Here is a 16,632-nt window from a genome sequence, read left to right as displayed (position 1 = left end):
CTTGCTTCAACCTGTGTGCTTAGGGTAGTTCCCTATTGCAACCATTAGATTGCTGAAATGCAGATAATGAACTATGCATAAGCTACCCCAGGACCAGGATTTATATGATACTCAATACTAGCCAATTTTCAGTTTGTAAGAGTGGACCCATGGTTCAGTGATTGATACCATTGATACAATCAGCACCACTGTCGATTGATCATTCCCTAAGAATGTCCTCCACAGGAAAATCCTACATTTCTAGTCTTTGAATTTGTCATCCTTCAAATAGATGGATGAGAAAAGAAATACAGAAACAGTTCATTCAACTGGAAAAGTCCAAAGGCTGGACCATCAGATCAACATTCTGGACCACTGGACCATGGACCTACTCGTACAAACTACAAACTGAAAATCCGAGGATGCTGTGCATATATCCTTGGGTAGAGGATCATACAAATCATTCTACTACTGCCTACTTACATGATTGATTTATCAGACACCCTAACCTGTGAAAGGCCATAAAAAATGCCACATATAACATCTCTAATTCTCATAGGGATGAGAAAACAGTTTGATGCTCCTAACAATGATTAAGCCATTTCAAGATGCTGAAAGCGGGATTGGCTTCACGGCACTCTGGATCCGACGAAATGCTGTCCTTACTCTTTCCTTTAAATTCTCATTCTCGCACTCAACATCTCCATTCTTGCCATCAACACGAGCCACATTCCCATCAACCGTCACAACCAGTTTCCCTTCCTCTCCCATCTTGACATCGCCAAACAACGAAACCAAGAGCGCAAATATCACTTTCTCCGCTGTCTTTCCCATCTTCTCCTCTGTCTTGGTCTCCGTCACCGTCACCTTCGGAACTTCCCGGTTGATATTCAAAACCAGAGCGACAATAGAGTCTGAGACCATGTCACTAATGGGGTCTGAAGTCCACTGTAACGAAACATGCTTTTCTGACTCCTGCTTCACTGTCACCCGTTCATGCACATGCAAGGTTGGGACCTCAGATTCATCAATTGGGGATTCAACGCTCTCATATATCTGCTTGAGCCGGTGCTTTATCACTCCAAAGGCACCAGAATAAGGGACTGCAATCCTCTGAGTGATGTTTGCAGTGGATAGCTGTGAGAAGATGTGGAGGTCATCAGGGGCCATTATTTGGTATGCGAATCCCTTCTTTACAAGCAAGCCACTGACAGTCTCTCCCACTTCCGGGGTCTTTTCAGCCAACCGCCCAATTGTCTTGGCCATTTTCTCTGAATTGAAGTACATCTCGACAGACTGGCAGTTTTTAGGAGATATGATCTTCATGTTTTTGTCAATGAATTGGGTGATGAGCTTCTGTTTAAGCCTTCCCATCTCGTTGGCTTCTCCATGAACCAGGATTATGTTGGGGGGCATGAGCTCTTTCAAAAACGTACTTGTCTGTGCAAAATCGGCATGGGCCGAGAATGAAATGTAATGGACCTGCATGTTGAGAGGGGCAGTGAGGCCATTCATGAGTGTGACTTCCTTGGGTTCATTAATGATAGTCTTGGCCAATGTCCCTTCCACAACATACCCAGGAATCACGCAAGCATTCTTCTTGTCCGAGCACCACTTGTCGAACAGCTGCCTCGACAGACCACTCTGCAGACCACTAGGACTTGCCATCACCACGGATGGGCCGACATCATCAAAATTCTCTATGCTCTTCAATGGTGATATGTGCTTGAAGTCGAACGGGTTTGAATTTGCAAACTGGTTCCGGATCCTCTCGTTCATTGCATTGATGTAGGTTTGGTAGACTGCCATGCACCTCTTGGCAAGAGGGGAAGCATAGTAAATGGGAATGTTGTGGAGTTCAGGGTGGTTTGACCAGTACTCATCCAGAATGAGGAGGAGCTCTTGTGCACGGCCAAGTGCAAATGCCGGAATGAGGACGCGGCCGCCCTGAGAAATAGTTGAGTGGATAACATCGGTAAAGCGTTTCTCTCGTACAAGCCTGGGCTGGTGGAGCTGGACACCATAGGTGGATTCAATGATGCAGATGTCAGGGGAAAACTGTGGGATCTCAGCAGCACGGAGGTGGCGATCTTCTTCACGGGAGTAATCTCCTGTGTAAAGCACCCGGACCCCAGCGATGTCAACCATGAACATGGCAGCCCCAAGGACATGGCCAGCAGTGTAGCACCAGAACCGGATGCCATTTACTTCTAGAGTCTGGTGGAAATCGATGACCTGCATAGGGAAGAGTATGGTCTTGCACTTAAATATCTAAAGATGATTAGTGATGCATTCAAAGGACAAAAATTACCTTGCAAGACAAGAAAGAAAGAAATAAAGAAAGAAAAGATCAGGCTTTCAAGATCAGGACTCTGTCCAACTTCAAATTTTAGGAGAAGAGAACATGGTTATTAGCAAAAAAGGCCGATACCAGATCTCTATTTCAATTTTCTGTTTGATCAATAAAGATCCCCATTTGGATTAACTACCTGGAGGAGAAAAAAAGGCTCACTTGAGTGGAAACTAGCAGCAAGCATTGAATGGGCTGGCTACATATGGATAGGAGGTAAGAGCAAAAGAAGTCCTTTCTTCTTCTTCTTCTTCTTCTTTGAGAAGTCACAGCAGTCTTCATGCTCAATAATCCATCAAATAATCTATATTTTGAAAATCAGGCTAATCACATACAATTTTGATGGATGAGAGGTTCAAACAGATGTACTTCTTAAATGTTTAAGGTTGGATTCCCATAACTTTCAACAATGACAAAAGCATAGCTTCCCATTAGTTTCAACAATGGCAAGAATATTTGGCTTGAAAACAGCAACGTCTGGATATAGGAAAGCGGCACTGGCATATTTTGATTTTGGTCAAATCCTGAAGCAAGGCACTTTCACAAAAATGAAAAAACAAAAAATGCAAATATTATCCTCAGGTAAGGAGGTCCCTTCCCCTCTTAAAAATACATCTCCTATTCCTCTATTCCATAATGAATAGACCAAAATGCCATCTCTATCACCAATTGAGGTTATCTCCTTCTATTCCTCTCTGCCAGAAGACCCACCATGACACCCATTAAATGCTCACTCAAGATTTTGACAGTTTGTTTGTACAAGTGGGAGGCTGGTATAGCTGTCCAAACCATTAATATGATGGCCATCATCGTGATAGCCAATGCACCACAAATCCTCTGGATTGGAAAATCATAGCCTCGTAATAATGCACTTTTTGGTTCAATGTGTGCTACTTGTTGCATTTTCTTTCTCACTCATCTACCTGTTGCCAACAAATTGAAGGATTATGATTTTCTGAACTGGGGGATTTTTAATAGCGGTCTCCTACTAATATCAACAGTTTGGATCAGAGAGCAACAAACCCCATTTGGTAAAATTGAAAACCAAAGCATAGTTTACAAACTTTTGGGCAGACCATTATGCAACACTGCATGAATCACTCTTCCTACTCACAGCTAACGGACAGCTTATTAATGCACAAAATTCCGTACATGTTAGTCTATGGTCCAGTGATAAAAAATGATCTTGTGGGAGAGTTCTCACACCATCACCCAGGTTTGAAGATCCCAATGCTTCGATCAAAGGCCTCCACATGGATGGTTGAGGAGAAATACAGAAATGGTCCACTTGCCCCCATTTGTACAAACTTACAAAAATGACATGACATATTGCAACCTTTCGGCCCAAGCAGTGTATGATACCACGAGGAAAAACATCTAAGTGATCCTTGCCAGTCAAACAAAGGACTTGTTAACGACCCTTAGGTAGATGATTAAAGAATGTTCACAGATGGTTCATGTTTAAATGACAAAAAGACTTCACACTATTCTGACAGTATTGCTAAGTTGATGATCCTAAACAATAATTGGCATTCTACACAAAGTGGTTTGCTTGGCAATTTGCATTCTCAAATTTAACAGTTAGGATAATTTGACAGGTACCTTTTTCAATTTATGGCCAATGCATGATAGGTTGTGCCAATGAGGATAATCCTATGCATCATAGTGGTGGCAATGGGTTGGGTACGGATCAGGTCAGGTTCAGCCCAAGCCCAAAAAATGACCAGATTGTAATAAACCTGCGCCTAGCCTGACCTGACTCACCTGTTAAAAAAAGAATATCAGGAGGGCTCGAACCTGAGACCACCTGCAAGACACCATATATCTCCAAGCACACGATTAATGCACACATTTATTTATACATAACTTATCAACAGCTAAAATGATATATGGGCAGGTCTGGTGTTACCTAGGTCAACCTGAGCCCAGTGTTCGAAGTATCGTTATCGCTACAAGTTTCGCTTGCCAAGGATACGGAAACAATATCGATATCACCGATAATATCGCTGATAACTGGAGATGCGGGGAAACATGGGAAAAACGGTAGAATTTTCAGCGAAACTTGAGGAGATGTTAAAATGGACATATTTGCATATTTAGAAATATAAAAATTGCAAAAAGAATACATACATAACAAGTTTCCATTTAACGGGGCCTTAAAAGCATGTGTTGTTGTAAGAAATCAATCCAACCATCCCATCCGTCCTAGTTAACCATCCAACCTTCCTTCCAAACATCCATCGATATTGCAAAATATCAACAACATATGATATTTCACTAAGAAATCATCAACAATTGGAAAGAAAACGAAAGATTGTGGTCTCAATATCACGCATGTTGCAATATTGATAATATCGAGATCTTATCAATATTATCAATAACAAATTGAAAACTACGTATGACCATGTACTCATGAAAAAAAAATTTGAAATAAATTTTTACTACTGAAATATCGTCGATATACTTATGATACAAGCATTGCCTAGAATTTACATAGTCAAAAATATTAGTGATACATTGGCGATATTAATACATTGGCAATACAAGCGACACCTAAAATTTACATAGTTAAAAATATTGGTGATTGCATTAACGATATTGATACGTTGGCGATACTTAGCAATACATTGCTAATACCTGGAATTTCTGATACTACCAGCGTTATTGGTATCGCTACCAATGTTATCGGTATCGCTAAGTTGGAGATAAAGATAATATCGGAGATAATTCAAACACTGCCTGAGCCCTACCCATTTATTAAATGGGGTATGTTTTCCGGCCTAAGCCTAACTGGAAACGCAATAAAATCAGCCCAACCATGGCTTTTTTTTAAGAGAGTTAAGTTGGTTGGCAGGCAGTCCATCCGACCCAATGCCAATCCTAATGTACAATACAATGTGGTTTACAATTATTACTTCAAATGAAACTACGAAATTGCAAACATTGTGTTGGTAGATGAACATGCAAAAGAAAAAAATAAAATAAGAAGAAGAAGAAGAAGAAGAAAATCCAATTTTGACTTTGGTAATCAGAAAATTGTCAAAATAAAAAACATAAAATTATTTAGTCCAGAAGTTGGAAAGTTGCAATGAAATAAATTTTCAATCAACCATTCAAAAAACCAAAAGAATGTTTTCAATCCAAATGCACCCTAAGTTAAGAAATTGATTAGGGGAAAAGAAGAACACAACACTAATTAGGTTCTGATGTCTTCAACTGTTGGGCTGAGTTGGATGAGCAAACTTTTTGTTACTTCCAAGGGCAATTCTATCATTACCCAAAGTTTCAGGGTAGTCCCATCTAATATATGTCAAAGGGCACTTTCCTGACCAAATCTTCTTTTCCACCATGGTTCTTATTTATTTGTTTTGTATATCAGTAGCCTTTTCTATTTCTGGTCTCAGCCTGGATAAAGGAGGGTTGCATTCAGGTTAGCAGCCAGTGCGAGCCTCCAGCCACCACTTTTATCATAAATCTTGACAATCTCGCATTTCAAGATAAGAGTGGAATGGCAGAATATGATCCAATTAGTTGGGATAAGGCTTAAATGATGACAATGATGACGAAGATGATGATGTTGACGATGATGATTAGTAGCCTTTTCCAGCATATGACAGAGGAGAATATGGGCAAAAAGAGCACATAACCTGAGGCTATGCAATAAAAAGCATCCTTACAAAACAGCACAAGAAACAGATGAACAAACCTCGATTTTGTCCATGGACCGAAGAATGTCTTGTTCATCATACAGCATGTCCTCAACCGAAACTTTGCTCACTTTCACATAATCTGACAAAAGCAGCTTGTATATGGCCTTTGTAGCATGAGTCATGAAAACCCGTCCCTTGAAAGTGGTCTGTAAAAATATGAACACACTTCACTCAGTATATCAGCACAGGAAGACCACGCAAATATTTATCCATAATGCTACATACCTTCTCGAGAAAATATGGCAGTGATGCAGCATGGTCGAGGTGAAAGCTGCAAATAAATGGCATCTTCTTAAAACAAATTCATGATTTATACAGTGAGGAATGCAAAGCTGAATTAATGAATAAAGTCGCAGAAAGGAATGCTGTGATGGGAAGAAAATTTTAACAAGAGAACTATATTTTCATTTATTCAATAAACAACTTCTTCATTGCTAAGTACATGAATTACAAGGTAATGGGTTCCCCCCAAGAAAGGGGCATCAATTGCAAATGCAATGATGGCATGGTATTTTGGATTAAATACTGGCTTTGGAGTGTGACTCGCCTTCGGGCTGGAATAATTTGCCCCAAATTGTTTGTTTCGGTTCCCTATTGGTTGGTTTCAATCTTTATTAGCCTGGTGACTTGTTTCATAAAACAGGACTTGTCCAAATTGGTCCCCTATTGGTCGCTCTCGGTCTGCATCAGCATGGTGATTTGCTTCAATCTGGGATGAAACTGGAATGACTCGGATGACTCATCCACTAGAAAATTAATTTTTTTTTAAAAAATGGAATCGCCACAACAAAAATAAATTGCCATCATCTTTCTTTTTTTAAAAAATAAAAAATAGCTGATTGACACTGCTTTAGTTTTTGTTTGAATGCACAAGGGAATTAAATTGCAAACATTCTTCTGAAAAGATTTTAATTTTTTTTTTTTATAAAAAAAATCAATGTTTCCAGTATTCACCATGGAAAAGTAGTTATAAAAGTTGCAGCTATGTTTCTATTTAGTCAACTTCAAAGTAACATATTTGTATTTTGGAGCTCAAATCATGAACTTGAACGTTAAGTAGATTGCAACTTGACTGTTTCCACTTTATTATCAAATTAAGAACTGCATCCAAACACACCCCTAATGATTAACAAGCTAACCTTAACAGTCTATACCGTACAACACAACTAATTTGGGCAGTCTCAAACCAATCGGAAGTTCACAACAAGTGATTGCCAGACAATTAACTGAATTATCAAGCAATTTGAACCCCACGAAACATGTCAATCATTCGGACGAAAGTAGATAACAGACACTTCAAAATGTTCCTCAACATCTCTTTAAACAACAAACTAATCAATTTCACTATTTTTCTTAGTTTTCAGCTCATTCCTACATTGTCTTCCGAATTTAACTCAGAACGTGGTAAGCAATGCGTACCAAGATATCTATTGAAGAAATAACCAGAACAGATTCTATACTTACTGTGTAACAAGAAGCACGTCAATGGTGGATGGATCAATCTCGTCAAAGTAAGGCAAAGCAGCCATTCCCGAGTAAGCTGGATGTATTCCACAATCAAACTACAAACCAAGAAAACACAAACTGTGTGAAAATCTAATGCATGTAAATAAAGAGAGAGAGAGAGAGAGAGAGAGAGAGAGAGAGAGAGAGAGAGAGAGAGAGAGAGAGAGAGAGAGAGAGAGAGAGGCAGAATTCTCTATTTAACAACAAATCCAGAACCTCCATGTCATGGGGCCCATGGTTCAGTGATCCAAACCATTGATTTGCCACCCCCCATCATGGATGGAGCATGCCCTGAAAACGTCCCCAACTGTAAGATCCTAGCCATCGAATCCACGGCCTTTTAATCCACTGAACAAGGACTGTTGGCATGTATTTTGTAATCCATCCATAAATAAGCTAACAATGGAAAGGTCATTTCATTTGGGGTATGGTCCATCCGTGATACGGTCCACTACATCAACGGATTGTATCACCCAACCATGGGCTCCACATGTATAAACTTCACGTAGAAATATTTAAATTCCCAATTGCTGAAGAAGTAGAAAAAGAAGAAGAAGCAACAAAGAGGTGCAAGCTGAAATCACTCAAGACCTGCAATTCGAAACCAAAAATTGGAAGAAAGGCACGATCGATACAGGCAGCATACCAGTACAGTTTTTCCTTTGTAGGACATGTAAACGCACGACCGACCCACTTCATTGCCGGCTCCCAACGGTGTTACGATGAGCTGATCGCCTTCTCTCGTAACCGACGAATCCCGTCTCTTCAGAGACGGAGGAGGTTGGCTCCCTACGGATGCTGCCATTTCCAACTTCAATGATCCGTGCTACAGCAACACCGACGAATCAACAGAAAATTCAGCTCCTCTTCCGTTAAAACAGGAAAGAGCTCTCAAACTCAATGAGATGCTGATGACGGCATTCAATCCTCGTATATATCTTCAGATCGTGACCGCAGGAAAAGAAAATCAAAATAAAAATCTGGAAGACTTGGATTTGGGGAAAACTGATAGAAGAATGATATTTCTCTTGACCTAGATTTGGGAATAATTTCTCAGAGGAGAGGGCTTCGTTTTCCTCTGCAGCTGTGCAGAGTGCCGAGACACTTAAAAACCCTAAATGGACTGATGTTATTCAAGACATTTGCCCGCCTCTTCTGCTCCCGGACGGAAGCGGATTGGCTGGTGTACCACACACCAGCTATATAGCTGGTGTGTTGACGTCAGCAACTTCTTTGGGTCTAATCGTGAGATGATGATTTCCATCCTTTGGCGAGCTAGTCTTAAAGCTTGATACGAAAAATAAGATAGATATAACTGTCAAGTAGACAAAACTGTAAAAAAGCAGGGAGGATTGAACGTCTACCATTAAACCTTTTAAGAATCGTAGGAGTTTTGGACCAATATGGAATTTTTTATCTCTTCGCCCATGCCTTTGTGACCTTATGAAAAGATTGGATAGAAAATAAAAGTTATGTTGGGCCCTATAAAGTTTTTAACAGTGAAAATCATTATCCCTGCTGCTATTTTTGGTGTGGCACATTTAATCTTTGGATATAATTCTTTTTTGAATAATGCTCTAAAATTATCTTGAAAAATGTATAAACGGTGTGGATATAATAAATACATCACTGTGGGGCTCATGTAACTTTGATCTCCTTTGAACCGTTTGTACAACACGGAGCGTCAGCGCTCGTCTTCGCACACAGCACGTTCCTACACCAGCGTGAGTCTAAAAATGGAAATATCCAAAGTTCAGGTAACCACACCAAAGGAAAGTGTGAATTGGACCATACAATAATACAATAGGAAATAGTGTGAACTGAACTTCTACGGTATGAAAATTTCTTAGGGGCTGCAAAAGTTTTGGATCAAGCTTGTATTTGTTCGTATCTTAGTGATCTTATGAACAGGTAACAAATAAACATTACTGGGGGGCCTCTGATGGAAATCATTATTCCCACTATTTTTGTGGTATTGTCCACTTGATCTTTGGATATGCTTCGGGCCTGTTCGAGCAGTGGGATTAGAAGGGATTAGGTGGGATGGGATTAAAAAATATAATTATTACCAAATTGTCCCCTGTTGCCATGGGATAAGATTAATGTCATGATTTGTAGATAATATGGTGGTACATTGAATGGATATACCCACAATCATTTGAAATTATGGAGAATAATGCATGTGTTATATCTAAACCGTTCATTTGTTTTGTAACCTCATTTTATGGCATGGACCTAAAAATGAGGTAGATCGAAAACTTATGTGGCCCCAAAGAAGTTTTCAATGATAAGTATTCAATCCCCATTGCTTTCTATGGTGGGTCACTTAAGCTTTAGTTTTACCTTATTTTTTGGCCCATGCTCTAAAATAATCTCGATAAATGGGTGGACGGTGTGGATATAGCCCACACATCATGGTGGGACCTACACAACTTGCTAATATTAAGTAAAATTGGCACGGGGACCAATGCAATTCCATTTAATGTAATTCCAAGCTTTTCCATTCTTCCAAAACATGGAGTGGAATTGGCACAGGATGAGATGAATCCCATCCCACCTAATCCCATCTAATCCCATTGCCCAAACAAGCCCTTAAATTTTAAGCTCTATCCCCTTAAAATGAGCCGGAAAAACGGATGGACAATGTGAAAAAACCATGTACATTCACAATGGGCCCAACATAGTTTACTTAGTATCATAAGAGCTAATTGAGTAACTCACCACGCAATCCGATTACCTCATTCTTGAGCTCATGGGCTAAAATGATCTTTCAAAGTGTATGGACGGTGTGGATACAACACATACATCATGGTAGGGCCTAGGGCCCATAGATGTTGGCAATGTCACTTGGGCATGCTTAAACCGGGAGCAAAGGACACGGTTCACTTGAGCTTTAGATCTGCCTCATTTTTTATTTCATGTAATAAAATAATTTGGAAAAATTAAATAGATAGCATAGATAAAACTTATATATAATAATGGTCCCCACATAACATGGTCATTTGGGGGCCAGGCGCAATCCACTTACCTCCAAATAATCCATTACTAGATTGGGGACATGAATTTTGTGAAAAATAAAAGAAAGGAATTATATCCTTACTCTTTAGCAAGAGAAGCATTATATACATAATGGTTGAAAATTTTTACAAGTGTCTTATTGCCACACAAGTAGTTAATATTGTTGGCCTGGCAGCAAATGGTGTCATGCACCAAAAATCCCCAAATTGAAAAGAGCCCTTATCCTCCAGTAGATTCACAACAAATATATATTCCATTACCATCTTCATCTTTACTGAAACTTTAGCCCTAAAATTATTAATTAAGAAAATAGTGCGTGTATCGTTTGCCTTAAACTAAAGAAGGCAAATATAACAAGTCTAGGGTTTCTTTCACTTGGGTAACTTTGGATATATGTTTCATCATATTAGTTGTTTTAAATCATACAAACTACTAATAAAGAAAATAGTACAACATTTGTGTTCAACTAAAAACAGTAAATATTATGAAGCTGGAATCTTTCACATCTTGCTAATTTTTAATATATGAGCCAACCAAAATTTAAAATTTGAGTCACTGACCCCACTTTTACTAATTGGATATCGAAACAGTTACTCAACAACCAGTATACATACATACATATACATACATAATAAAGAAAGTCTTTCAGCTTTGTAGCCAGTGTTTTCTTTCTTTCAGCAAATGCAGGACAGCATGACCATGTGTGTGGTATGATGGAAAAACAAGACATGTTTCATTGAATTATGTGATGAAAATCTCTCATGCAATATCTATATTTATCTAACAACCCAACAGAAATTAAATAAAATGAAAGGATTTAGAGTCAGTGTAGGAAATGGAAGTAGCACTCATCAGCTTGGCTGGCCGTGGCAGTGCCCCAAGACAAGGAGGAGAGACCACGTCACAGAAGAAGAGGGGCAAGGAGGTGCGTCCATTTCCTAACGATGCTGCTGCTTTGGTGGACGTACCCCACGCTACCCCATTTGAAAATTCCGTGGTGGCACACACCTGTCCCTGCTTGATTGGGAAACAGAATCCCACTCACTTTGCTTTTCTATTCTATAATATGTTTTGAAAAATGCTGACAGAGATACGAAGAAGCGCACGTGCGAATGATGCACGCGTGATGAAAAACCAAGTGGGTCACACGTATGCAATATATTTGGACTATTGGCTGTTATGTACACACTTTGTGGTCCACCTGATCATTGTGCAGGCCTGATTTTTGAGACAATGCAATTACACAGTGAGGATGGCTGGATGAGCGGCTTTGATATCACATACGAGTGCTTCCTTTCCACGTGTGAGATGATAGAGCCACTAGAACCTGAATATTTTAGACCCACGTCTCTGGAGAGTACTCGTTGCGGGGTGTCCTATCAGTGGGGACCGTAAATAAAGTAGCCCACATAAATCAGATGATGCTAGCCATCTGATCAGTGTCGTTCAAAGGTGGTGGAAAGCAAAGAGAGCCAAAGGGGCGGCCATTCAGTGCAGCAAAGTGAAAGAAAAGTGTTGGTGCTGGATATGATTCTGAGACGAGTGCGACTTGTTAACCACTGACCATCAATGATATGGCCCACTTAATGGACGGTCCAAGTTAATGTATCACCCCTGTAATTCAGTTCATACGGATTTTAAGGGGTCATTTCGATGCAAGCCAAGTTCTGTACAGCACAGTGGCGCAACATGTTGTCTATGGTCTGTCTAAGGATGGAACTCATAGAAGAGCTTTGTAAGCCCATACGCACGTCAATCTTCAAATACCTTATATATACCATGTGTATGCATATTCACATGGACCATAAATATTATATATATGCTCATTTATCTTAAGCTCTTCACAGAGTAATATGTCTCTGGTTAATTTTTATAAAGGTATTTGACAAATAATGAAGAAATTAGTTGCTGATCCACGGTAACATAACTTAATAGACTTATCTAAGACAGGGAGACAAGACCAAGGCACTACGCCCACGCTAGGATTTAGCTTGCATCCAGGAGAGTGGATTAGGTGAGACTCACAGAAGAGGCCCCCTTGGTGTATCTATTCTGTATCCAGGCTGTCCATCTATTTCTTCAAATCATTTTAGGTCATTATTCAAAAAATGAAAAAGGTACAATTATCAAGTGGACCTTACCATAGGAAACCGTGGTGATTGAATGCCCTACCATTAAAAACATCTTATAGCACACCTTAATGTTTGTGTAATATTTATTTGCCATCCAATCTATTGATAAGGTCAAAAAAGCATGGATGATGGGAAAAAATAAAAAAATAAAAAAATTCTGCTCGATCCATACCTTTTGTGGCGCATTCATGGTCAATTAGCACTGTTTCCTGTGGTATGGTCCACCTCATAATTGGATCTACTTCATTTTCTGGATAATGCCCCAAAATGATCTTTGGTGGATGGCGTGGATAAGGAGGTACCACAGGAGACTCTATCCTTGCGGGAAAGGATGAAGGACTGGGACAGTTACCAACATATCTGCAAAAGATGGCGCCCTTGCTTCAGTACCGGAGTGGCCAGAGTCACCACGTCAGCCAGCTCTGTTAGAAAAAATATCTCACATGCCACATTACTTGGGCGAGTGAGAGATGTCTTAGTCCCTCGATTGGACCTCACTTCAGCAGAAGGAACATCCTCGGGGTCTTGACATGCTTCTATCGCAGTAGCAAGAACACCTAGAGGAGATAACATTGGCCATTGGAGCAGAAAACACTTCACGAGGGACAAGTGAATAATTAGAACCGAATGATATAATACATTTTCACCTGGCGAGTAGTTATACTCTCCATAATTCAAAGGCTTATAGATTAACGTGGGCCATTTAGTATAATTAGAACTGATATATATATATATTCTCACCTAGCGAGTAGCCATACTCCCCATGATCCAAAAGCTTATAGATTAACGTGGGCAATACAGTAAAGGCCGCATGTTTGGATGAGTCCGGGGTGTCACGTAGTCCGCTCCCAGCATCCAGACCCTAACGTATAATCCATGCAGTCTTCCGCACACATATGATGAGAGGATAAGATTCCCCCGTATTACAGTGTTGGTCCGGGGTGTATATGCAGTACCCGTACGTTTCAAGAATATGCCAGTGGGCCGCCATGATTTTTCTGAACCGTTGATTCGATCAGTCTCAATCTGGAAAGCCCATACACCAAAATTCTCCAAATTAACAAAACCCAACCATTCAATTTGTGTCCACAAAACAAACAGTTCAGGAACGAAACACAGTGAGGGGACACATTTGAAAAAGATCCCATGGATAGTATCTTCCAACCTCGTGATATTTTGGTTCTTGGGTTATCCACAGTGGGTCCATTATATGAACGGTTTGGATCACTGAACCATGTGTCCCACGTGTACAAACTGAAAACCTGAGCGTTACGTAGAAAATCCACGGCCGCGCATTTTATCGTGCGCTGCACCTATTGTCGGTGCTTCGTGGACATTGCGACGTGGATATTCCCCACTCAGTTCTTCGCGTGCAGCCTACGTCGTAGGTGCCTATAGTCATCATATCATCCACTAGAGAGAAAAGATGGGACCCATATTGCTACATGGACAGATGATCCGTACCGTAATTATGGTGGGCCTTACCATATGGATGCATCATCCACGCATCAGCCCTTCGGTCTATACCATCCCAAATGGTTGACTATACTTTTAGGATCTCTGACTGATTATTTCACGCATATGAACCCATGTTTCAATCTTTTCGACGTTTAGAACTTGCTCAACCACTTATAAAAATGGAACTGCATTTATTAATGGCCCCCACTTCCAACGGGTCTGATTTTGGGTGTGTTACAGTCAGGGCCCATCATTCGGGCAGTGTAAATCGACAAGCACATCAGCATACGTGGCTTCAAACTGCTGGTGTATCCATAAAAAGAACACACACCGCAGGAGCACCATTTGAGTTCTGCATTCACGGTTGGGCCATATATATTCATTGGAATGGCTCAAGAGAGGCCCCACCATGAATAGGCAATGGGCAAAATACCTAACCTTTTGATCAAACAGACAGCCAAAAATTTGCATTCAATTCCGCTATTGGACAATCACAGGTTTTTTAATTTCAAAAATAACATTAATATTTATTAAAAATCTCATTTAATGTCCTGCTTGGTCTTAAAGGCCACAACTATTTCAAAAGTACTTGTTTAAATTGGATACCGTTAATCTATGCCAAACAAGAATTTTCGATAGAATTAACACTCTTGATCCTATTGAAATTTTTTAGCTTTTTCTAATTGTTTGTTAGATTGTTTTGATCATGTTCAATTTGATTGTAAAAATTCAAAAATACAAGTTTACTCTCTAGATGATTTTGAACACTTTCAATTCGATGAAAGGGTGGTTAATTCGATTAACAACCCTTGATTGAAGTCAATCCCATTAAAGGTGCACAACTTTTTTTGTACGTGTGCAGTTTTATTTCTAATTCTATACCTGGGATATATAAATGAGTATAATTAAGAATAAATATACATTGTAATTGGAAACTCATTTGAAAGAGGGCTAGGATTTGGAGGAAATGGATATAGAATTTTCAACTTTAGGATTTGCATGTAAGTTACTCTTGTCTTTTATTATTTTAGTTTTTTAATAGATTGTTTGCTGTTTTGTGGCATGATTTATTTTTTTCGCAAAGCTTTTCATCTGTTCATGAGGCTACAAAGTCATAAATTAAGAGGAAAAAAAAAAAATCATACTAATCCAAAACTTCAGTAACTCTTGAAAGGTTTCAATGGTAGACATTCAATCCCCCATTGCTTTTTCAGTATAGTTTCACTTGATAGTTAGATCTACCTTAGTTTTTGTAACAAGCTTCCAGACTACCTAGCCAAATGGAGAAACCGTTTTGATATAACAAATACCGCATGATTAGACCCAAAGAACTTGATAACAGTGTGTGTTACACCAGCCAAGCCGCTTCCGTCTGGAAACGGATTGGCTACTCCCCCTACCACCATCTATGCGGCTAGTGTTCGAGTGGCCTGTGGGCTCCACAATGATGTATGTATTTCATCTATTCTGTTCATCCATTTTTACAGATAACTTTAGGGCTTTATACAAAAAATGAGAGATATAAACCTCAGGTGGACTACACCACTGGAAAATAATAGTGATTGGATATCCACTTTAAATGCTCCTAAGGCCCATTGTATTGTTTACTTGACATCCAATATGTTGATTAGGTCATACAGACCCAGATGAAGGGAAAAACAAATATCAGCATGATCCAAAACTGTTATGGCCCCCCAAAAACTTTTTAATGGTTGACATTCATTGAACACTAGTTTATGTAATGTGGCCCACTTGAGATGGGGATATATCCCATTTTTAGTCTCATACCATAAAATGATCTAGAAAAATAGATGAACGGCATGGATGAAACACATACATCATGGTGGGGCCCACAGAGCACCGACCACCAGCCAATGGCCAGTGGCTGGGGGAGTAGCCAATCCATTTCCCTTCCGTCCGGTAGCCAATCCGTTTCCCTTCCGTCCGGGAGCAGAAGGCGCGGCGCGGATTGGATACTGACAACGTCAGTAGCCCAATCGCCATTGAAGTGACGTCATCAAGCTCTGTGGACCTCGCATGTGTTATATCTATACCGTCCAAACATTTGTAGAAATTGATTTATGGCATTACAAAGAGAATGAGATAGATCTAAATTTTAAGTAGACCCTACCATGGAAAATGATAGGGACAGTGACATGCACCGTTCAAAACTTCTCAAGGGCCACGGTAGTTCCCGAAGAAGCTGATATTTTTGTTTTCAGACTTTTTAACAGATATATCTAAAATATACATTACGCAACTGTGGGTGTGACGGCTCCTACGGTTTTCAGTGGTGGGTCCATTTGAAATTTAGATCTATCTCATTGTCTTTGTAATGCCATAAAACGATCTCTACAGGTGGTTGGACGGTATGGATACAACACATGCATCATGGTGGGTCCACACTTGGTGACGTCACTTCAGTAGCGACTTTGCTACTGACACTGTCAATGTCCAGTCCGCGCGCAAATGTGTTGAA

At 39.9% G+C, this 16,632-nt stretch overlaps 1 protein-coding gene across 1 annotated transcript; it reads right to left on the bottom strand.

Moving 5' to 3' along the window:
• Nucleotides 1-278: 278 nt before the first annotated feature.
• LOC131232251 (cleavage and polyadenylation specificity factor subunit 3-I-like) lies at nt 279-8,716 on the bottom strand. Its single transcript, XM_058228468.1, has 5 exons — nt 8,192-8,716; nt 7,504-7,601; nt 6,265-6,310; nt 6,036-6,185; nt 279-2,214 (listed from the first exon to the last, which is right to left on the bottom strand). The coding sequence occupies exons 1-5, from the start codon at nt 8,348-8,350 to the stop codon at nt 583-585; spliced, it is 2,085 nt and encodes a 694-aa protein (XP_058084451.1). The 5' UTR covers nt 8,351-8,716; the 3' UTR covers nt 279-582.
• Nucleotides 8,717-16,632: the final 7,916 nt, after the last annotated feature.

Source organism: Magnolia sinica, chromosome 18, assembly GCF_029962835.1.
Source record: "Magnolia sinica isolate HGM2019 chromosome 18, MsV1, whole genome shotgun sequence".
In the NCBI taxonomy this organism is placed as follows: Eukaryota; Viridiplantae; Streptophyta; class Magnoliopsida; order Magnoliales; family Magnoliaceae; genus Magnolia; species Magnolia sinica.
This window is presented reverse-complemented; position numbering and strand designations above follow the sequence as displayed.

Bases quoted from the DNA above. Each gene is read 5' to 3' on its own strand.
- LOC131232251 (XM_058228468.1), bottom strand. From the start codon at position 8,350: ATGGCAGCATCCGTAGGGAGCCAACCTCCTCCGTCTCTGAAGAGACGG. The intron at 7,602-8,191 runs GTATGCTGCCTG...CTTGGTTTGTAG, and splicing joins ACAAAGGAAAAACTGTACTG to TTTGATTGTGGAATACATCC. The intron at 2,215-6,035 runs GTTTGTTCATCT...TTCCCTATGCAG, and splicing joins GGTCCATGGACAAAATCGAG to GTCATCGATTTCCACCAGAC.